General features: G+C 62.0%; 1 protein-coding gene across 4 annotated transcripts in view; it reads left to right on the top strand.

The window, feature by feature from the left end:
* The window catches only part of IMPDH1 (inosine monophosphate dehydrogenase 1), a 50,577-nt gene that overhangs the window by 6,187 nt on the left and 21,119 nt on the right, over window positions 1-23,271 (top strand). For 3 of the 4 annotated variants that reach the window (XM_074976717.1, XM_074976693.1, XM_074976698.1), the window contains exons 3-9: window positions 6,086-6,134; window positions 8,700-8,801; window positions 10,463-10,537; window positions 12,268-12,474; window positions 13,869-13,956; window positions 16,061-16,260; window positions 16,876-16,966. In XM_074976717.1, coding sequence (XP_074832818.1) covers window positions 6,086-6,134; window positions 8,700-8,801; window positions 10,463-10,537; window positions 12,268-12,474; window positions 13,869-13,956; window positions 16,061-16,260; window positions 16,876-16,966 — 812 coding nt within the window. Of the gene's footprint in view, window positions 1-6,085; window positions 6,135-8,699; window positions 8,802-10,462; window positions 10,538-12,267; window positions 12,475-13,868; window positions 13,957-16,060; window positions 16,261-16,875; window positions 16,968-23,271 lie in introns of all 4 variants that reach the window. The other variant, XM_074976707.1, reaches the window with a different exon arrangement.

Raw genomic sequence — 23,271 nt, 5'->3', positions numbered from 1 at the left:
GGGCACCCTGGGGGTGGCAGACCCAGCTCCCCGCCCTGCCAGTGCCTGGCCCGGGCACCCTGGGGATGGCAGACCCAGCTCCCTGCCCTGCCAGCGCCTGGCCCGGGCACCCCAGGGGTGGCACACCTAGCTCTCCAGTCTGCCAGCGCCTGGCCCGGGCACCCCGGGGGTGGCACACCTAGCTCTCCAGTCTGCCAGTGCCTGGCCCGGGCACCCCGGGGGTGGCAGACCCAGCTCCCCGCCCTGCTAGCACCTGGCCCAGGCACCCCAGGGGTGGCAGACCCTGATCCCTGCCCTGCCAGCGCCTGGCCTGGGCACCCCGGGGGTGGCAGACCCTGATCCCCACCCTGCCAGCGCCTGGCCTGGGCACCCTGGGGGGTGGCAGACCCAGCTCTCTGCCCTGCCAGCACCTGGCCTGGGCGCCCCGGGGGTGGCAGACCCTGATCCCCACCCTGCCAGCGCCTGGCTTGGGCACCCGAGGGGTGGGAGCCCAGCTCCCTGCCCTGCCAGTGCTTGGCCAGGGGCCTTAGGCAAAGGGGTGAGAGTGGCTCATTCACTTTCTTGTTCCAGCAGAGTAGGTGTTGAGAAAGCTGCCATTAGCTGGTGTGGGCAGCAGTTGGCAGCTGTGCCAGGAGCTGCTCAGAAAACTGGGCATACCAAGGGCACGGGTCAGGGTGAGTCGCTCAGAGACAAGGCGGCTCGCTGCCCATGGCTCACGTCCTCCCCTGCACGCACCCAGCCAGTCACACAGCGTGCCTGTCGCCAGGCTGGCGAACTGGAACACCCCTCCAATGCTCCAGTTCCCCAGTGCCACCACCAGTGTCAACTCCTTGCACGGGCGAGAAGTGTTGGAAGCCAGTCTCACCAAATGCACACAGGTTCTTCCAGTCCCAAAGGACCAGGCCCAGCCACAGGTCAGCTCATACCTCAGCTTTCACTATCAAAACAAAAAAGCAGTCCAGTAGCACTTTAAAGACTAACAAAAGAATTTATTAGGTGATGAGCTTTTGTGGGACAGACCCATTTCTTCAGCCCACAGCCGGACCAGAACAGACTCAATATTTAAGGCACAGAGACCCAAAAACAGTAATCAAGGAGGACAAATCAGAAAAAAATGATCAAGGTGAGCAAATCAGAAAAAAAATATTACTTGATTGCTGTTGATTACTTGATTACTGTTTTTGGTTCTCTGTGCCTTAAATATTGAGTCTGTTCTGGTCTGGCTATGGGCTGAAGAAGTGGGTCTGTCCCACGAAAGCTCATCACCTAATAAATTATTTTGTTAGTCTTTAAAGTGCTACTTGACTGCTTTTTGTTTTGATAGTGTATAGACTAGCACGGCTTCCTCTCTGTTACTACTCAGCTTTCACTGTGTGGCACAATGGGGTGTGGGAGGGTTTTATGCCCCTGACGTGGTTGCGTGTGTTTCCTACTGTTCTGCAGTGCATACGTACGTACTTGGCGGTCACTCGATAACGAGTGTGACGTCTTCATGTCACCCTCCCATTTGTGAATCCGTTGATGGCTGAGCAGCCCAATTCTGAAGCTGCAGGTCTTATCCCAGCAGGGGCAGGTGTTAGTAGCAGTTGGAGGGGCGTGGGGCAGTTTTTGACTCTTTTCTCCTCCTCCACCTCTCGTTGTCTGCACTGTGGCGGGACCTGTCAAATTGCACCACCGCCTCAGGGATTACCGCTCTCCACTGGGGACGGTCCTGGGCAAGGTTCTTCCAAGCGTCAGCACCAATGCTGCACTTTTTCATGTGTGCCTTCAGCATGTGCTTGTATCACTTCCACTGGCCCCCAACACTCCTCCATCCTTCCTCCAACTCAGAAAACAGAATCTGTTCTGGGAGGCGCTGATCAGACAGCCGAACCATGTGGTCCATCTTCCCAAGAGATATGTAGGATTCTCCTGAGGCAGCATTGATGATGTTGTTCAAGGGCCTTCAAATGACACTTGTATGTGGTCCTGGTTGCATGTGTACAGTGGCGTTGGAACAACCACTGCACGGTATACAAGGAGCTTTGTCTTGGGACAGATGTCCCAGTTCTTGAAGACCATTTGTCTCAGGCGGGTGAAAGCAGAGCTGGCACGGCTCAGAAAATGTTGGATTTCTGCTTCGGTGTCAACTTTAGCGCAAAGATGACTTCCAAGGTATGGGGAGTGGTCCACATTTTCCAGCAGTTCTCCATTGACGTCAATAGAAGGTGCATGAGACTGTCCCATCGGTGAAGGTTGATGAAGCACCTTGATTTTTTTTGATGTTTAGTGTGAGGCCGAGATTCTCGTATGCTTCAGCGAAGGCACTTAAGATGGTCTGATGGGTTGTGGGAGAAAGAGCAACAACCATATTATCATCCGCGTAGTGGAGCTCCATGATCGAGATGTGGAGGTCTTGCTTTTAGCAATCAGTCTCCTGAGACTGAAGAGCTCCCTGCTCATTCTATAGACAATCTTCGCGCCATCTGGCAGCTTGTCACCCATGAGGTGAAGGGTCATGGCCATGAAGATGCAGAACAGTGATGGGGCAATGACACAGCCTTGCTGGACTCCCGTTTTGACCTCAAAGGGGTCACTTTGGGATCTGTTGTTGCGTAATACAGCGGCAGTCTTGTTGTTGCTGTCAAAGTTAGACTCAAGACTCACAATTTGTCAGACCGCTCTGTTAGCAAAGCTGCTCTGCTAATACATTCAGAAAAGTGAGTCCCCTCCCAGGGCTCAGGTCTCTTAATTTATACAGATCAAGAAGGCAAGTTAATAGACAAAGGAAAAAAACAGACACACACACACCCCATATAGTCCCTGAGACCAGTCACGTACCTTTATTTCCATATCACCCTCAGCAATCCCCTGCCAATGACTCCCTGGTTACCTTAATTAATTACTGTCTGGCACCTACTGCTCTGGTTTCTGCTTTCCCAGGCACACCTGGCTCCATCCAAACCCACCCTACATTCCTACACACAGTATCAACATAACTTCCCCTTCTTGAGCTCAGAAGTAACATTGTATCAGTGTGATTTAATTTATTTTTACAATGTAACTCTTTTATGTACAATGTCACATCTTATACTTCCACATCGTGAAGCAGCCTTAACATGCTAATGAATTTGTGGGGGCAGCCGATCTATGAGAGGATGCTCCACAGGCGCTACGATTGACTGAGTCAAATGCTTTGGTCAGGTTGATGAAACTCACGTACAAGGCTTGGTTGTGGTCATGACATTTTTCTTGCAGCTGCTGGGCAGTGAAGATCCTGTCCGCTGTTCCTTGGGGTGGTCGGAAGCCGCACTGGGATTCTGGGTGGATTTCTTGTGAGGGTGGCAGGAGTTGGTCTGCAAGGATTCGAGCTAAGATTTCCCTGGCTGTTGCCAGGAGGGAGATGCCACAATAGTTTCCACAGTCTGATTTGTCACCCTTCTTGAAAAGACTGACGATCAGCGTGTCTCTGAAAGCTTGTGGCATCTGCTCCCTGTCCCAGGTCTTGAGAATCAGGAGGTGGGGCTGTTTGTGGAGCTCTGGCCCAACTTCTTCGAAGACTTCGACGGGGATTTGATCTACTCCAGTTGCCCTGTTGCGCATCATCGCTTTGATGGCAGCTTGGACCGCGCTCAGGGGAGAACATGGTGCAGGATCATCTGTAGGTGGTAGTGGAGGGGTTTGGTGAAGGGATTCCAGGGCCACGGTGGGGGGCGGTTCAGGAGCTCAGTACAGTGCTGCTCCCTCCGGCGAGGAGCAACGGCTTCGTTGCCTTTGAAGAGCTGGGAACCCTCCTTTCGTCTCAGGGGACTGATTCCATGGAGTCTTGGTCCATAAACAGCTTCGGTAGCTTTGAAGGAACCTCTTGTGTCGTTGGTGTCTGCGAGATGCTGGAGTTCTCGCGCCTTCTCAGTCCACCTCTCGTTTTTCAGAGCCCTTGTTTTACGGCTTCTGCCTTGGCCTTGGCACGTGCTTCTCTCTTCGCTGTGCAGTTGATGTCACTTTGCCAGGCCCTAAAGGCTTTCGCTTTTGTCTCAATCAGGCGTTCAGTTCCACATCGTTCTCATCAAACCAGTCCTGATGCTTCCTGGTCTGCTAGCCAAAGGTTTCTCCACAAGCTCCAACGATGGCATTTTCAGCTGACACCACTGTTCTTCCACGTCTTCGGGGTGTGCTGTCGGCAGCGTCCTTTGAAGCGCTGTCTGGAAGTCACTTCGTCTGATGAGGTCCTCCAAGCCTTGTACGTTGCTCTTTGATTGGATCTGTTTCCTTTGACTCCTCCCTTTGGTGACAATCCTAACTGCCGTTGTGGGCCAGATAAGGTGGTGATCAGTCCAGCAGTCATCAGCACTAGTCACTGCATGTGTGAGAGGGACATCATGCCAATCCCACGCGTGCACAGTGACATAGTCTAGGGGGTGCCAGGGCTTCCATTGAGGATGTTGCCGTGAGCTCTTAAAGTTGTTTTTCTGGTGAAACGGCGCTTGTGATGACGAGCTCGTGTTTTGCCCGTTCTGTGAGGAGAAGCACTCCACTGGCGTTGCTATTGCCGACTCCTCCTTTCCCAGTGGCAGTGTGCCAGAGATCCGCGTCTCTTCCGACCCTGGCACTGAGCTCCCCAAGAGAATAATCTTGTCTCCTTTGGGGATGTGTTTCAGGACTGCGTCCAGCTGGGTGTAGCACTTCTCCTTCTCGCCATCTTCAGCATCTGAGCTGGTGCATACGCATGGATGACGATTGCCTGTTGGTTTTGGCGTGCCTCAAGCAGAGAGTCATGAGATGCTCATTGATGCCGACAGGGACTTCGGACAGGATCTTTGTCAGTTTGTTTTTGGTGGCAAATCCGACTCCATGAATTCATTCTGCTTCCTTTGGAGTTCGGTTCCAGAAAAACGTGTCTCCTCTGCCGCCCTCTCTTAGCTGTCCTCCTCCTGGTCTGTGCGTTTCTGCCAGGGCAGCTGTATCGATGTTGAACCATTGCAGCTCACAGGTGATAATGGACCTGTGTCTTTCGGGTCCTTCACTGCCTGGGTCGTCCATTAGAGTCTGAATATTCCACATTCCAAACTTCACAGTTTGATTTTGACTGCGTGTGTCTGATGGGGCGGGTGGCTGCCCAGGAAAGCTGATGTCTGAAATATGTTAGTCTGTCGCGTGGTTTCCCAGACTGGGGTGGCGTGCCGCCTTGGGGGAGCATGAAGAAATTGTTCTGGGGGGGGGTGCATTTCAGTGTGATGACCTCACACCTACTCAGTGACCCTCCCTGCCCTTCGTAACCTGGGCAACCAGGTGACCCCTTTTTTCTGGGGAAGCAGGACAGAGGCGGGCGGAGGGGCCGGGCTGGTTTGACTGGGACGGGGCCATTGGATGGGGTAGTCTGGGCTGGCTGGGGAGGGAGGAAGGGGGCCAGGGCCCGGCTCAGGGACCTCTCTGGGCCCCCCTCCCCGAGATGGATGACGCTGACGGCTTCTGGTCCCTGTGCTGACGAGTCTGCTCCAGGCTGGGTCCCTGTCGCCCCGTAACCCGGCTGTGCTCCCTGCCGAGTGGGAGGAGTCTGCCTGTGGGGGGGTGCAGACAGCCTCACGCACGCAGCCCTGCGGGGTGGTGCGCCCGGCGCTGGCAGCGTGGCTGGGACTCTGCAGGGAGCTCACTGAGCCGGGATCGCGCACGCCCCGACCTGCTGCAAGCAGCTGTGTGGGCCTGGCCACCCCTGCCTGTCCGCAGCCCTCCTGCTGCACCTGCCGTAGCCTTCGTGGCGGGGTGCTGGCTTCCGGGGCCCACAGCCATGGGGCTCTGCCTTGGTGCTGGGCAGAGCTGTCCCCTAAGGGCGACAGCAGGGTCCTGGTTCCAGCACCGCCCCAGCCACCCATGTGCACCCCTCATGCGGCCCCATGTCTTGTGTCCGGGGGTGCCGTCAGGCAGGCGCCCCGGTCCCCTTCCCTGGTGGCCCATCTGCGGTCGCTGCCGGGGCTGCCTGGGGGAGACGCTGCCCTGCCCTGTGCACGCGGGAGGGTCCTGGGGCGGCTGGGCAGGGCAGGGCGCGGGGCGGGCGGCGGCCCACGGGGGCAGGGATGGCTGCCAGTAACGCTGTGCCCTCTTTCTGCAGCGATTTCCTGATCCTCCCAGGCTTCATCGACTTCACGGCGGACGAAGTGGTGAGTCCAGACCCTGGAGCGCCCACGGGGGAGCCTGCCAGCCCCTTGCGCCCTGCTGGGGGAGCCCAGCCAAGCCGGGAAAGGGACAGGACAGCTGCCCACGCTCCCAGGAGAGAGGTGTCCCTCCCCGGGGCCTGCAGGGCAGTTGGGGTTCCCTGTCAGTGCTGTGTCCCCGGGTAAGGCGGGGGGCTCATGGCTCTGTGTCCCTTGGTAAGGTCGTGGCGGGGCGGGGGGTGCAGCTCACGGCTCTGTGTCCCCGGGTAAGGTCGTGGGGGGGGGGGCTGATGGCTCTGTGTCCCCGGGTAAGGTCGTGGGTGGGGGCTGACGGCTCTGTGTCCCCGGGTAAGGTCGTGGGAGGGGGGGCTGACGGCTCTGTGTCCCCGGGTAAGGTCGTGGGAGGGGGGGCTGACGGCTCTGTGTCCCCGGGTAAGGTCGTGGGAGGGGGGCTGACGGCTCTGCGTCCCCGGGTAAGGTCGTGGGAGTGGGGGCTGACGGCTCTGTGTCCCTGGGTAAGGTCGTGGGAGGGGGGGCTGACGGCTCTGCGTCCCCGGGTAAGGTCGTGGGGGGGGGCTGATGGCTCTGTGTCCCTGGGTAAGGTCGTGGGAGGGGGGGCTGACGGCTCTGCGTCCCTGGGTAAGGTTGTGGCCAGGGGCGGGGGGGAGCAGGGCTCATGTCTCTGTGTCCCTGGGTAAGGTCGTGGGGGTGGGGGGCGCCGCACGGCTCTGCGTCCCCGGGTAAGGTTGTGGGGCGGGGGCTGACAGCTCTGTGTCCCCAGGTAAGGTCGTGGCGGGGGGGAGGGGGGGCTGACGGCTCTGTGTCCCCGGGTAAGGTCGTGGCGGGGGGGAGGGGGGGCTGATGGCTCTGTGTCCCCGGGTAAGGTCGTGGTGGGGGGGAGGGGGGGCTGACGGCTCTGCGTCCCCGGGTAAGGTCGTGGGAGGGGGGGCTGACGGCTCTGCGTCCCTGGGTAAGGTTGTGGCCAGGGGCGGGGGGGAGCAGGGCTCATGTCTCTGTGTCCCTGGGTAAGGTCGTGGGGGTGGGGGGCGCCGCACGGCTCTGCGTCCCCGGGTAAGGTTGTGGGGCGGGGGCTGACAGCTCTGTGTCCCCGGGTAAGGTCATGGCAGGGGGGGAGGAGGGGGCTGACGGCTCTGTGTCCCCGGGTAAGGTCGTGGGAGGGGGGGCTGACGGCTCTGTGTCCCTGGGTAAGGTTGTGGCCGGGGGCGGGGGGGAGCAGGGCTCATGTCTCTGTATCCCCGGGTAAGGTCGTGGTGGGGCGGCTGATGGCTCTGTGTCCCCGGGTAAGGTCGTGGTGGGGCGGCTGATGGCTCTGTGTCCCCAGGTATGGTCGTGGCTGTGGGGGTGGGTGGCTCACAGCTCTGTGTCCCCGAGTTTGGTCGTGGCAGGGGGGGCTCTTGGCTCTGTGTCCCCGGGTAAGGTCGTGGTGGGGGGGCTGACGGCTCTGTGTCCCCGGGTAAGGTCGTGGCAGGGGGGGAGGGGGGGCTGACGGCTCTGTGTCCCTGGGTAAGGTTGTGGCCGGGGCTGGGGGGAGCAGGGCTCATGTCTCTGCGTCCCCGGGTAAGGTCATGGGGGCGGGGGGCGCCGCACGGCTCTGCGTCCCCGGGTAAGGTCATGGCGGGGGGGAGGGGGGGCTGACGGCTCTGTGTCCCTGGGTAAGGTTGTGGCCGGGGGCGGGGGGGAGCAGGGCTCATGTCTCTGTGTCCCCGGGTAAGGTCGTTGGGGGGGCAGGGGGGGCTCTCGGCTCTGTGTCCCCGGGTAAGGTCGTTGGGGGGGAGGGGGTGCTGACGGCTCTGCGTCCCCGGGTAAGGTTGTGAGGTGGGGGCTGACGGCTCTGTGTCCCCGGGTAAGGTTGTGGGGGCGGGGGGCGCTGACGGCTCTGTGTCCCCGGGTAAGGTCGTTGGGGGGGCAGGGGGGGCTCTCGGCTCTGTGTCCCCGGGTAAGGTCGTTGGGGGGGAGGGGGTGCTGACGGCTCTGCGTCCCCGGGTAAGGTTGTGAGGTGGGGGCTGACGGCTCTGTGTCCCTGGGTAAGGTCGTGGCCGGGGGTGGTGGGGGGGCAGGGCTCATGTCTCTGTGTCCCTGGGTAAGGTCGTGGCCGGGGGGAGGGCAGGGCTCATGTCTCTGTATCCCCGGGTAAGGTCGTGGGGGGGGCTGACGGCTCTGTGTCCCTGGATAAGGTCGTGGCCGGGGAGGGGGCAGGGCTCATGTCTCTGTGACCCCGGGTAAGGTCGTGGTGGGGGGGGGGGGCGGGGGGCGGGGCTCATGTCTCTGTGACCCCGGGTAAGGTCGTGGTGGTGGGGGTGGCAGGGCTCATGTCTCTGCGTCCCTGGGTAAGGTCATGGTGGGGGGTGCTCATGGCTCTGTCCCCGGGTAAGGTCGTGGAGGGGGCGGGGCTCATGTCTCTGCGTCCCCGGGTAAGGTCGTGGCCGGGGGGAGGCTCATATCTCTGTGTCCCCGGGTAAGGTCGTGGGGGGGGCAGGGGGTGCTCACGGCTCTGTCCCCGGGTAAGGTCGTGGGGGGGGCAGGGGGGTGCTCACGGCTCTGTCCCCGCAGGACCTGACCTCAGCGCTGACCCGCATGATCACCCTGAAGACGCCGCTCATCTCATCTCCCATGGACACGGTCACCGAGTCAGACATGGCCATCGCCATGGCGGTGAGAGGGACGGGGGGGTACCGGGGGGCGGGGGACATGGGGCAGAGTTGGTACGGGGGTGATGGGGAAATGTGGAGTACAGGGGGTGACAGGGGCGCGGGCAGGGCTGGGGTGGTGGAGTGGGCAGGGCGGGGATCGTGGAGGAGCAGGTGGTTCCAGGGGTGACGGTGGAGTGCAGGGTGCAGGAGGGGGTGTGATGAGGAGGAGGGGGTGCTGGGGGTGACGGGGGCACACAGGGTGCAAGAAGGGGTGTGGTGGGAGAGCAGAGGGTGATGGGGGTGCGCAGGGTGCAGGAGGGGTATGATGGAGAGGACGGGGTGACGGGGGCGCGCCGGGTGCAGGAGGGGGTGTGATGGGGAGGACGGGGGCGCGCCGGGTGCAGGGGGGTGTGATGGGGAGGAGGGGGTGCAGGGGGTGACGGGGGCGTGCAGGGGGGTGTGATGGGGAGGAGGGGGTGCAGGGGGTGACGGGGGCGTGCAGGGGGGTGTGATGGGGAGGAGGGGGTGCAGGGGGTGACGGGGGCGTGCAGGGGGGTGTGATGGGGAGGAGGGGGTGCAGGGGGTGACGGGGGCGTGCAGGGGTGTGTGATGGGGAGGAGGGGGTTCAGGGGGTGACGGGGGCGTGCAGGGGGGTGTGATGGGGAGGAGGGGGTGCAGGGGGTGACGGGGGCGTGCAGGGGGGTGTGATGGGGAGGAGGGGGTGCAGGGGGTGACGGGGGCGTGCAGGGGTGTGTGATGGGGAGGAGGGGGTGCAGGGGGTGATGGGGGCGTGCAGGGGTGTGTGATGGGGAGGAGGGGGTGCAGGGGGTGATGGGGGCGTGCAGGGGGGTGTGATGGGGAGGAGGGGGTGCAGGGGGTGACGGGGGCACGCAGGATGCTGGAGGGGGGTGTGATGGGTAGGAGGGGGTGCAGGGGGTGACGGGGGCACGCAGGGGTGTGTGATGGGGAGGAGGGGGTGCAGGGGGTGACGGGGGCTTGCAGGGCTGGGGGTGGTGGAGCAGGCAGTGTGGGGGAGCGTGGGGTGACGGTGCAGTCACAGGGCTGCTCGTACTGGTCCCCGCTGTGCTGACCATGCCCGTGATGCCTGCCTGGCTCTCTGGGGCTCCCGACCCCCGTCCTGCTGTGCCAGATGCTCTGGTGCCCCCGGCCCTGGCAGGGGAGGGCTGTCGCTGCAGAAGCCCAGCCCTGGGAGCTGCAGGCGGAAGCCCCGGGAGCCCCGGCGGTGCAGAAGCTGTGCGGGGGCTGGTCGGGTGCGCCCCGTTGCCAGCAGGAGGGGTGCACGGTGGTGGCTCTCCGCAAGGCTGCGCTCGATCGCAGCCAGGGAGATGGGGTTGGGAAAGCAGCCGGGCCGGTTAGGGCTCTGCAGCACAGCAGAGGCGAGAACCAGGAGGCGCTTGGTCCTGCCGTGCGGGCGTCCGTGCCCCAGCTCCCTTCCCGCTCACTGGGCCGCACGTCTCCCTGAAGAGAAGCGCAGCAAGTGACTTACCAAACTGTGGCCGTCTGTCTGTCCGTCCGGGCGAGATTCTACCGTGCCGTCTTCCCCCCTGCGCCGTGCCAGCCGCAGCCCCCTCCCTGCTGGCCAGTGTGGAACTGCTTAGTGCTAGAGGTGCTGACCCCCGCCCTCCCGTGGGGCCCAGCGCCTCACCCCCGCTGTCCCCGCAGCTCATGGGTGGCATCGGGATCATCCACCACAACTGCACTCCAGAGTTCCAGGCCAACGAGGTGCGCAAGGTCAAGGCAAGTACCAGCCATGCCCGGGCCAGCCTGGCACCAGGAGGGGGGATTCGCCCTCTGCCCCGACCCCTCCCCCAGCATGGTGCCCCGCAGGGGACCTGATACACGTGGCGATCCCAGTGCCACCCTGTCTGCTGGCTGGCCGGCCAGGTCCCACACCAGGGGCCATGCGGGCGGCTGTGGGGACATGTATGCTGGGCTGGGGCGGCCTGTGTGTGCCTTGGGGAGCGCTGGCCAGAGGATGGAGAGGGGGTCACAGGCTGGAGGCAGGGCCAGAGCACATGACGGAGGGGGCAGGGAGGGATCTGGGGAGGTTGGCTCCCTGGAGAGCAGGGATGGTGGGCCCAAGGGAGACAAATTGGGCTCCACTGGAGTTGGGTAGGGGCAGAGTGGAGTGAACTCCCTGGAGAGCAGCAGAGGGGCGGGGTCCCCAGGAAGATAGTCCCCTCTGGAGTGGGGCAGGGCGAGGGTTGGGGTCCCCAGGGAGATTGCCCCCTCTGGAGTGGGGCAGGGCGAGGGTTGGGTTCCTCAGGGAGATTGCCCCCTCTGGAGTGGGGCAGGGCGAGGGTTGGGTTCCCCAGGGAGATTGCCCCCTCGAGTGGGGCAGGGCGGGGGTTGGGGTCCCCAGGGAGATTGCCCCCTCTGGAGTGGGGCAGGGCGAGGGTTGGGTTCCCCAGGGAGATTGCCCCCTCGAGTGGGGCAGGGCGGGGGTTGGGGTCCCCAGGGAGATTGCCCCTTCTGGAGTGGGGCAGGGCTAAGGTTGGGTTCCCCAGGGAGATCGCCCCCTCTGGAGTGGGGCAGGGCGAGGGTTGGGTTCCCCAGGGAGATTGCCCCCTCTGGAGTGGGGCAGGGTGAGGGTTGGGTTCCCCAGGGAGATTGCCCCCTCGAGTGGGGCAGGGCGGGGGTTGGGGTCCCCAGGGAGATTGCCCCTTCTGGAGTGGGGCAGGGCTAAGGTTGGGTTCCCCAGGGAGATCGCCCCCTCTGGAGTGGGGCAGGGCTAAGGTTGGGTTCCCCAGGGAGATCGCCCCCTCTGGAGTGGGGCAGGGCGAGGGTTTGGTTCCCCAGGGAGATTGCCCCCTCTGGAGTGGGGCAGGGCGGGGGTTGGGGTCCCCAGGGAGATTGCCCCCTCTAGAGTGGGGCAGGGCGGGGGTTGGGGTCCCCAGGGAGATTGCCCCCTCTGGAGTGGGGCAGGGCGGGGGTTGGGGTCCCCAGGGAGATTGCCCCTTCTGGAGTGGGGCAGGGCAGGGGTTGGGGTCCCCAGGGAGATCGTCCCCTCTGCAGTGGGGCAGGGCGAGGGTTGGGTTCCCCAGGGAGATTGTCCCTTCTGGAGTGGGGCAGGGCAAGGGTTGGGTTCCCCAGGGAGATTGCTCCCTCTGGAGTGGGGCAGGGTGAAGGTTGGGTTCCCCAGGGAGATTGCCCCCTCTGGAGTGGGGCAGGGCGAAGGTTGGGTTCCCCAGGGAGATCGCCCCCTCTGGAGTGGGGCAGGGCGAGGGTTGGGTTCCCCAGGGAGATTGTCCCTTCTGGAGTGGGGCAGGGGCGAGGGTTGGGTTCCCCAGGGAGATTGCTCCCTCTGGAGTGGGGCAGGGCAAGGGTTGGGTTCCCCAGGGAGATTGCCCCCTCTGGAGTGGGGCAGGGGAGGGCAGAGTTGTCATCCAGGCAGGGTGGGTGCTGTGGAGCTAACCCCCCTCTGTGCTGCAGGCGCCTGGCTGGTGACCCCCCTTTCTCCCCTGCAGAAATTTGAGCAGGGCTTCATCACGGACCCGGTGGTGCTGAGCCCCACTCACAGCGTGGGCGACGTCTTCGAGGCCAAGCTGCGGCACGGCTTCTCTGGCATCCCCATCACTGAGACTGGCAGGATGGGCAGCAAGCTGGTGGGCATCGTCACCTCACGCGACATCGACTTCCTGACCGAGAAGGACTATGCCACCGCCCTCAGCGAGGTACGGCCTCCTGCCACGCACTGGGGACGGCTCCTTCCCCCACAGCCACCCTCACACCGCCCTCAGCGAGGTACGGCCTCCTGCCGCGCACTGGGGACGGCTACTTCCCCCGCAGCCACCCTCATACCGCCCTCAGCGAGGTACGGCCTCCTGCCACGCACTGGGGATGGCTAGTTCCCCCACAGCCACCCTCACACCCCCCTCAGCGAGGTACGGCCTCCTGCCACGCACTGGGGACAGCTAGTTCCCCCACATCCACCCTCACACACCCCTCAGCGAGGTACGGCCTCCTGCCACGCACTGGGGACGGCTAGTTCCCCCACAGCCACCCTCACACCCCCCTCAGCGAGGTACGGCCTCCTGCCACGCACTGGGGACGGCTAGTTCCCCCACATCCACCCTCACACCGCCCTCAGCGAGGTACGGCCTCCTGCCGCGCACTGGGGACGGCTAGTTCCCCCACAGCCACCCTCACACCGCCCTCAGCGAGGTACGGCCTCCTGCCACGCACTGGGGACGGCTAGTTCCCCCACAGCCACCCTCACACCCCCCTCAGCGAGGTACGGCCTCCTGCCATGCACTGGGGACGGCTAGTTCCCCCACAGCCACCCTCACACCCCCCCAGCGAGGTACGGCCTCCTGCCGCGCACTGGGGACGGCTAGTTCCCCCACAGCCACCCTCACACCGCCCTCAGCGAGGTACGGCCTCCTGCCACGCACTGGGGACGGCTAGTTCCCCCACAGCCACCCTCACACCCCCCCCAGCGAGGTACGGCCTCCCGCCACGCAATGGGGACGGCTAGTTCCCCCACAGCCACCCTCACACCCCCCTCAGCGAGGTACGGCCTCCTGCCACGCACTGGGGACGGCTAGTTCCCCCACATCCACCCTCACACCCCCCTCAGCGAGGTACGGCCTCCTGCCACGCACTGGGGACGGCTAGTTCCCCCGCAGCCACCCTCACACCCCCCCCAGCGAGGTACGGCCTCCTGTCATGTGATGGGGACAGTTGTCTGCCTGCCCCACAGCCCCTCCCCCTACGCCCTCCCCCCCGTGGGTCTGTCTGCCCCAGAGCTCCTCCCCCTACGCCCTGCCTCCCATGGGGTCTGTCTGCCCCCAGCCCCTCCCATGGGGTCTGTCTCTCTTGCCTGCGCTCCCCGGCCTCCCCGCTGTCGGACCAGCCTCTGAGATTCGCTTTGCTCTAGTTGGTTTCCCCAGCCGTGGCTCTGGTGCCGCCAGGCGTCCAGCTCTGTGGGCGGGGGCAGTGGGGCAGGGCATGGTGCGCGTGTGGGCAGAGCTGTTGGGGGAGGGGAGGGGCGGGGCATGGGGCTGTGGGGGGATGGGCACTGGGGCACCTCCGGCCATGCTGCCATGTTCTGTTTGGCCCTGCCCAGGTGATGACCAAGCGCAATGACTTGGTGGTGGCGCCAGCCGGGGTCACCCTGAAGGAGGCCAACGAGATCCTGCAGCGCAGCAAGAAAGGTACCGGGGCCTCAAGCCGCCCGCCCTGCGCCACCTCGCCCATGGCGAGCCCCTCCCCCGCCAGCCCTGCCGTGCCCCCGCTCTGCCGGCGCCCCGTGTGACAGGGCGGGTTTCTGGGCACTGCTGGAGAAATCAACCCAGGGGAGCTTTGCTTAGATCCGGGTAACTAACAGCCCCAGGCTGGGATTTCCTTCTCCCTAAGGCCAATCCAACCAGCCCCCACAGCACCTCTGCCAGCCCCACTGGCCAGCCAGAGCCACACCAGCAAACCCCCAGACTGCCCAGCTGCTCTACCCGCCCAGAGCAGCAACCCCCAAACTCAGGTGAGAGGCTCTTAAGCCTGTTTCACCAACACCCCACAGATTCCTCCAGACCCCACAGGGCCCGGGCCCAGACCCCAGTCAATATAGACTTGGCTCTTACCCACACACCACACCCACCAACTCTTTAGATTTATTTATTAACAAAAAAGAAAGAGCCGGGCTGGCGAGGAGGACGGGTAGAGTAATACTTTACATGCATCAGTCACAGCTACCGGTGCAGCCAGCGCTGTTATGTGCTGATTCCTGACAGTCTCCGAGAGTTCATTTCAGGTCACACAGATTCAGTCACTGGAGCGCTGGGGATCTGGCCCGCTGGGGTCCACGTGCTGGACATGGACCTGGGGGACCACAAAACAAAGGAGCCAAGATGGACCCTGCTAAGTCTACAGCCTGGCTGTCCTCTTGCTGCTGTCTCTCGTGTTCCCTTCAGTACAGGGCCAAAGCCCCTTCCTCTTCCCACAGCCCCTTGCAGGGCTGCCCCAGCTGACTCAGGTGGGCTGTTGTGGCAAACTGCCCTGGGGTGGATTCCGGGATGGTAGCAGAGAGGTGGCCGCGTTAGTCTGGACTCCAACAAAAGAAAACGGCCGTCACTTAGCACTTTAAAGACTGACAGAGCTGTTTATTTGGTGATGAGCTTTCGTGGGACAGACCCACAGACCTGTCAGGATCTGATGAAGTGGGTGTGTCCCACGAACGCTCATCACTCAATGAATTCCAGGAAATGTCTCACCTTTCTCAACTGGACCTGTGGCTTTGTTTCAGCCCAGGTCAGTTGGCCACTGGGCTGCGTCCACTGACAGGTCCCAAGCATCTGGGAGGTGGATTCGGCATCTGAGCACCTGGTTTCCACCCCATTGTTCAGCCCAATGTCCTGGCCGGGGCTGAGTTGCGATTCAGTGCGGAGCTTTCCAAACATCTCCGAGCACAGCTGAAATCTGCAACTTTCCCTGCCTACATGACACACAGACTCAAGACATCGTCCGCTTTCATCACACACCTCACGCCGCCCTCCTAGCACAATAATTGGGGCCAACAGCCACCCTGGGCATTAAAATGATTTCCAGACCCAATATAAAAGTCCAGTCACATGACCCGCAGCCCCAGCCCAGCCCTGCCCCTCCCCCACCCCGCTCTGCTGGTGCCCCAATACCCGCAGCCCCCCAGCCACGCCAGCCGTGCTCCCGCTGCCACTCGGCGTGGTTCTCCAGGGCTCAGAGCTCGGGAGCTGCAGGGGGGAGCGTGGCCTGGCTGCCACTGTCCAGAGCCTGGATGCTGGAGGTGGCCCAGGCTGTGTGGGACAGCCCGTGCTCCCGGGGGGCAGCCCCACATGCCCTGAGCTGCATGGTGGGCCTGGCCCTGGGCAGCTGCCACTTGGGGACATTGGGCTGGACTGTGGGCACTGCTTGTGTCGGGCAGGCAGAGCCGGGGAACGGGGCTGGGGGCAGGGGACTGTCAGCCACAGTCAGCATTAAAGGAGTGACCAGGGACAGCCCACAGTACAGCCAGCTGGGGCTGAGGGGCTGGGCCAGGAGCGCTGTGCAGGGGGCTGGGCGCGCCGGGCAGGCTGATGGGGCAGGGCCGGGAGTTCTGTGCTGGCGGCTGGTGCAAGGGGCTGGGGTGGGGCATGGAGGTCTGATCCAGGCACACGATGCAGGTGGCTGGGTTGGGTGCGCCGTGCAGGCGTGGGGCTGGGCCAGGAGTGCCATGCAGGCGGCTGGCGCGGGGGCGGGGCCGGGTGCCCCATGGCGGGCGTGACTCGTGGCCCGACCCACCCACCCCAGGGAAGCTGCCGATCGTGAACGACAGCGACGAGCTGGTGGCCATCATTGCCCGAACGGACCTGAAGAAGAACCGCGACTACCCGCTGGCCTCCAAGGACTCGCGCAAGCAGCTGCTGTGCGGGGCGGCGGTGGGCACCCGCGAGGACGACAAGTACCGGCTGGACCTGCTCACGCAAGCCGGCGTCGACGTGGTGGTGCTGGTGGGTACCAGGCAGGGTGGGGCCCTGCTCCCCCGCCCAGCAGCCCCCCGAGTCCCCACAGAGTGGGGCTGAAAGCCCCTTACCTCCAGGCCAGGCCCTCAGCACCTCCCTGGGCAGGTCAGACCGTGGGACCCCGCCCAAGACAGTGTGCTGCCCCTCCCGGCCCCACTGTGCACTGCCCGAGGCAGCTCCCGCCGGGCAGCCATGTGCGGAGCCGGCTGACGACAGTTCTCGTTTATTCTCCCTCCTTTTACGGACTCCCCCCCGTGGGAAAGTCCCGCGGTCCGGACGGGTTCCAGCCGGGGGCAGCATGAGCATGGGGGCAGGGCTCCCATGCGGGTGGGTGGCTCTGGGCCCTGCCTCTCCGGGGCTGTGTGCACTGAGATTCCCCCCACGCGGCTGGCACGGCACCCAGGTTACCAGCGCGCGCGCGCGGGCTGCCAGCTCCCCAGTGAGCCCTCTTGTGAAATCCTGAGCCTACTTCCGCTGGGGTCAAGGCCAGGGGAGGCTGAGCCAGGGCTGGGTGCCGCCTTTCTGCAGCCCCAGCTGTCCCCGGCTGGGTCCCCGTGGGGCAGGGCTGTCCTGCCTGCGCTAACAGCTGTGTGCCTTCCCCAGGACTCCTCCCAGGGTAATTCCGTCTATCAGATCGGCATGATCCATTACATCAAGCAGAAGTACCCCGAGCTGCAGGTGATCGGGGGGAATGGTGAGTGTCTGGGGCACAGCCCTGGCTGTTGGGAGGTGGGCAGGGTGCTAAGGGGGCAACGGCTCTTTTGGGCGTAGCACGGAATACACGGCTGGTACCTCAGGGAGCTTGTGCCCGCAAGGGCCGTCTGTAGCTGTGTTGGGGAGTGTTGCCAGAGCACCTCACGCACCACCTGTGGTCCCAGCAGTCTGCTCAGCACGGCACGGCACAGTGCGGCACGGCACGGCCGGGGCTGTCCTCGCTCCCTGGCACGGCACGGCACGGCCGGGGCTGTCCTCGCTCCCTGGCACGGCACGGCACGGCCGGGGCTGTCCTCACTGCACGGCATGGCACGGCACGGCACGGCACGGCCAGGGCTGTCCTCGCTCCCTGGCACGGCACGGCACGGCCGGGGCTGTCCTCGCTCCCTGGCACGGCACGGCACGGCCGGGGCTGTCCTCGCTCCCTGGCACGGCACGGCACGGCCGGGGCTGTCCTCGCTCCCTGGCACGGCACGGCACGGCACGGCCGGGGCTGTCCTCGCTCCCTGGCACGGCACGGCACGGCACGGCACGGCCGGGGCTGTCCTCGCTCCCTGGCACAGCACGGCACGGCCGGGGCTGTCCTCACTGCACGGCATGGCACGGCACGGCACGGCACGGCCAGGGCTGTCCTCGCTCCCTGACACGGCACAGCACGGCCGGGGCTGTCCTCAATGCACGGCACGGCACGGCACAGCACAGCCGGGGCTGTCCTCGCTCCCTGACATGGCGCGGCACGGCCGGGGCTGTCCTCGCTCCCTGGCACGGCACGGCACGGCACGGCACAGCCGGGGCTGTCCTCGCTCCCTGGCACGGCGCGGCACGGCCGGGGCTGTCCTCGCTCCCTGACACGGCGCGGCACGGCCGGGGCTGTCCTCGCTCCCTGACACGGCGCGGCACGGCCGGGGCTGTCCTCGCTCCCTGACACGGCGCGGCACGGCCGGGGCTGTCCTCGCTCCCTGACACGGCGCGGCACGGCCGGGGCTGTCCTCGCTCCCTGACACGGCGCGGCACGGCCGGGGCTGTCCTCAATGCACGGCACGGCACGGCACAGCACAGCCGGGGCTGTCCTCAATGCACGGCACGGCACGGCACAGCACAGCCGGGGCTGTCCTCGCTCCCTGACACGGCGCGGCACGGCCGGGGCTCTCCTCGCTCCCTGACACGGCGCGGCCGGGGCTGTCCTTGCTCCCTGACACGGCGCGGCACGGCCAGGGCTGTCTTTGTTCCCTGACACGGCGCGGCCGGGGCTTTCCTCGCTCCACGGCGCGGCATGTGTGGCCCTGGGGCTGTCCTTGCTCCCTGACATGGCCGCAGCAATTGATGTTGCTCATGGGGTGGGGAAGGACATGTCCTCCCTCCTTGGGAGCAGGGAGAGTCTGGGTGCAATAGACTGTGTGGGGCCCCCCTCTGCGGGCTGCACATGCACAAGCCCCCCCCAGTTCATAGACTGCTACGGCAGGAAGGGACCTCAGGAGGTCGCCTAGTCCAGCCCCCTTCCCCAAGCAGGATCAACCCCCACTAAGTCATCCGAGCCAGGACCTTGTCAAGCCGGCACTTAAAAACCTCGCGGGATGGAGAATCCACCACCTCTCTAGGCAACGCATTCCAGTGCTTCACCACCCGCCTGGTGGAATAGTTTTTCCTAATATCCAACCTACACCTCTCCCTCTCCAACTTCAGACCATTACTCCTTGTTTTGCCATCTGACACCAGTGAGAACAGTTTCTCACCCTCCTCTTTAGAGCTCCCCTTCAGGAAGTTGAAGGCTGCTATTAAATCACCCCTCAGTCTTCTCTTCTGTAAGCTAAACAAGCCCAAATCCCTCAGCCTCTCCTCATGGGTCTTGTGCTCCAGCCCCTCAATCATTTTCGTTGCCCTCTGATGAACCTGCTCCAGCAAATCCACATCCTTTTTATACTGGGGGGCCAAAAACTGGACACAATATTCCAGATGTGGCCTCACCAGTGCCGAATAGAGGGGAACAACCACATCTCTAGATCTGCTCGAAATGCTCCTCCTAATGCACTCTAGTATGCTGTTAGCCTTCTTGGCTACAAGGGCCCACTGTTTACTCATATCCAGCTTTCATCCACCATAACCCCTAGGTCCCTTTTTGCTGTACTGCTGCTGAGCCAGTCGGTCCCCAGCCTATAACAACGCTTGGGATTCTTCTGCCCCATGTACAGGACTCTGCACTTCTCCTTGTTGAACCACAACCGATTTCTTTTGGCCCAGTCCTCCAATGTATCCAGGTCCCTCTGGATTCTCTCTCTACCCTCTAAAGTATCTACCTCTCCCCCTAGTTTTGTGTCATCTGCAAACTTGCTGAGGGTGCAGTCCCGTCCCTCATCCAGGTTGTTAATAAAGATGTTAAACAACACCGGCCCTAGAACTAATCCTTGGGGCGCTCCATTTGAAATTGACCACCATCCAGATATTGAGCCATTGACCACTACCCGTTGGGCCTGACCGTCAAGCCAGCTTTCTATCCATCTTACAGTCCCTGGATCTAATCCATATTTCCTTAACTTATGGGCAAGAATGTTGTGGGAGACCGTATCAAAAGCTTTGCTGAAGTCAAGGTGTATCACACCTACTGACTTCCCCATGTCCACAGAGCCTGTTACGTCATTATTGAAGCTAATCAGATTGGTCAGGCAGGACTTGCTCTTGGTGACTCCATGCTGACTACTCTTGATCACTTCCCCTCTTCCCAGTGCGTTTGGGTGAGTTTCGTTGCTTGGCCGATTGTTTGAATTTGAATTTCAGTTTGCTAGGCTGATTGTCTGTGTGAATGTCAGGTTGAATCTGAAATTCAATTACTGATTACTGTGGCAGTTAGTGAGTGTGTGTGAGTGAGAGAGAGAGAGAGCAAGCGAGCGAGCCCTTTCCCCTATGACTCAGCGGGGGTAGGAGGGACCAAAGGAGAGAAGTTTCACAAGCCAGGGGCTAGTGACCAGCTGGGAGCTGCATACAGGGGAGTTTGCCAGGGAGTTTGCCTTGAGGGGAGCCCCGTATTATTTGGTCTTTTAAGTTTTGTTTCTCTTCTGCCCTTCACGGCGGCTCTAATATCATCTGAGGGAATTCTCTGAAGAAACGAACAAATGGACAGTGACAAGTCACTGACAAGTCGGCTGTTGTGACCTGCATAGCATGTGCTGTGCTTGTCTTCCTCCTGGGAGGGATTTTGTCTGTACCAAGTGTGAGCTGGTCGCCATCTCGGAAGAAAAGGTTAGGGGACTTGAAGCTCAAATATCAACCCTCTGGTCCATCAGAGAAGGTGAAGACTTCCTCGACTCGACAGAGGGCAGCATTTATTCCTGCAGGCACGGCCGGCTGAGCAGCCAGTGAGGGCAGCGCAGAGCAGGGAAGCAGAGTGGCAGCATGTAACCTGCAGGAGAAGAAAGCCAGTTCAGGTATGTCCAACTCCAGTAGAGGTAGACAACCACTTTCTGGCTCCCTGCGCAGGTGATACGATGGAGGATGCTGTGGCAGAGAGCTCTCAGGGAAGGGATCAGAAGAAGTCCCCACTGGCTGGAAGGCCTGGGATGAGTAGTCCTAGAGATGAGAGTTCTACAGCCACCACCCCAAGAGAAGCAGATGGGTGGTGGTGGTCGGGGGCTCCATCCTCAGAGGGACGGAGTCATCCATCTGCCAGCCAGACCTAGAATCTCAGGAAGTTTGCTGCTTTCCAGGAGCTAGAATCTATCATGTGACAGAGCCACCTCCAAAAATCATCAAACCTGCAGATTATTGCCCCTTCCTACTTCTCCATGTAGTAGCCAGCGACACAGCACAGAACGACCTTGAGCAGATCGCTGCAGAGTATGTAACTCCAGGAAAGGAAGGTCAAGGAGTGCGCAGCACAAGCGGTGTTCTTGTCCATCCTCCCTGCAGAAGAAAGGGTCCAGGTAGAGGTCGTCGAATCGTGGAGGTAAATGGGTGGTTGCGCGGGTGGTGTTGGACAGAGGGATTTGGTTTCTTTGACCTGGGACACTGTTTCTGGAACAGGGATTGCTGGGAAGAGTTGGGATCCATCTAATGAAGAGAGGAAAGAGCATCTGTGTGGGCAGGCTTGCAAACCTCGTGAGGAGGGCTGTAAACTAGGGTCATTGGGGGACTGTGACCCAAGCCCTGAAGTAAGTGGGGAAGGAGCAGGGAACAGCAAAGGAGAACCACTTGTTTGAAAGGAGAAAGCAGTCCAGTTAGCTAACTATCTAAGGTGCTCGCGCACAAATGCCAGAAACCTGGGAACAAGCAGGAAGAATTAGAGGCCCTGGCACAGTCAGAGGTGATTGGAATAACGGAGACTTGGTGGGACGATTCGCATAACGAGCGTGGTCATGGAAGGGTGTAAAGTGTTCAGGAAGGACAGGTGGGAGAAAAGGGGAGGAGCTGCGCGCTATGGGAGGGAGCCGTGTGATTGCTCAGAGCTCTGGTGTACGGAGGGAGGAAATCCGAATGAGTGTCCTTGGGTTGAGCTTAGAGGCGGAAGTAACAGAGGGCATGTTGTGGTGGGTGTCTGCTATAGAGCACCAGATCAGAGAGATGAGGTAGTTGTGGATTTCCACAGTTATATGGCACGTCTACACTGGGAGATAAATTCAAATTTATTTATATCAATTTTCTAATTGTGACATTTCCAAGTTTTGAATTTGACCATCCTCGCCTCCCACGTGCTCCTCACAAAGTCGACTCGTTGCTGCCACACACCCATCGACTGTTTTAGCAGTGCATTGTGGGCAACCATCCCACAGTTCCCTCATCCCCGTAGCGTTCCGGCTGTGCTCCCTGGTCTTGACGTCATCTTCCCCCTCTGCATTTTCCCCATTCCCCTCCTGATCCCTGGAAGTAACGCAGGGACTCTCCAAGTGAGGAGGAGGAGGCTAGAGAAGTGCACGAAGAAAGAATTTTTGGTTTCCCCCCACGGAGTGCAGCGACTGTGTTCTCAACCGGCCATCCGCTTGTCCCATTTCCCATCAGCGCGTGCAGGTGATCCCTCGTGATAACGCAGGGGCCCGGACTGGATTGGGAAGTGAGAAGAAAGAGGATAGAAAAGTGCAGCAAGAAAAAATGTTTTGTTTCCCCGTTCCTTATGTTGGTGTTGAAAAGGGTCTTGGCTTTCCAGAGCATTACAGGGCTTCTGTGCAATGACTGTGTTCTCAGCTGGCCAACCCCTGAGCGTCCCGCCTCCCATCGGTGTGTGCACGTGCTCCCTGGTGATGACGCAGGGCCCGCAGTGTTTTGTAAAGGGAGAAGAAAGAGGCTAGAAAAGAGCAGGAAAAAAGAATTTTGGTTTCCCGACTCATCACAGGGAAGTTGCCAACCCAGGTGCAACAGCTGTCTGCACTGGCCAGCCGCTGAGCGTCCCGCCTGCCATCGGTGTGTGCACGTGCTCCCTGGCGATGACGCAGGGGCCCGGCCTGGATTGGAAAGTGAGAAGAAAGGCTAGAAAAGGGTAGGAAAAAAGGAGGAGGCGCTCAGGGTCCATTTGGCACAATCCCTTCATGGGGAATCAGCTCCCAGCTCATGAGATGTCCCCCAGCGGCAGCAACCCCCTTATGGGCTTTTCCACGATGGCAGCAAAGGTCCCCGTGTTTCTTAGCCGCCGGGGGAGACTTGTCCCCTGCAGCGGCAAGACCTGGTGTAGGCGAAGGGCGAGGGTTCAGCGGGGGGCCAGGTGACGGGGTCCCTTCCCACGACGGCAGCAGAGCCCCCAGTGTCTTAACCACCAGGGGAGACTTTCCCACAGCAGCAGCAAAACCCAGAATATCTTTCCCGCCCTGGGAGCCCTAAACACGCACCTGACATGATGGTCAGCACCGAACGCAGGCACATCCGTTCACTGGGTTGGGCTGGGGGCTACCCACCAGATGTGGCTGAGTGCGGGAAAGACCCAGGCACTGGCGCCTCGGGGGGAGGGAAGGGGGTTCGCACACACACGGAAACCGCTGAGAGGAAGGTTTTGGGCGTGCTGTGCAAGCATGCCCCCAGCACAGCCTTGTTGACATGTGGTACACAGGGCAGGCGCTGGCACCAGGCAGGGCTGAAAAGAATACCAAGCGTAGAGACAGAGCCGCAAACTCCCTGCAGGGCTACGTGGATGGGCAGATGCGCCCACAGTGCAAATAGCGAAGAGGGGCGTTTCTCAGGCTCTCATACTAACATGAGCCCTCAGCTAAAGGCTCACTGCTCCCGCCTGGAAATTCACCGTCTTCCTGGTACTGGAGAGCAGTGAGAGGGGCATTGTGGGTTGCGTACGGGACACCTCTGAGGCTAATG

The sequence above is a fragment of the Carettochelys insculpta genome, chromosome 1 (assembly GCF_033958435.1).
Source record: "Carettochelys insculpta isolate YL-2023 chromosome 1, ASM3395843v1, whole genome shotgun sequence".
Classification (NCBI taxonomy): Eukaryota; Metazoa; Chordata; order Testudines; family Carettochelyidae; genus Carettochelys; species Carettochelys insculpta.
This window is presented reverse-complemented; position numbering and strand designations above follow the sequence as displayed.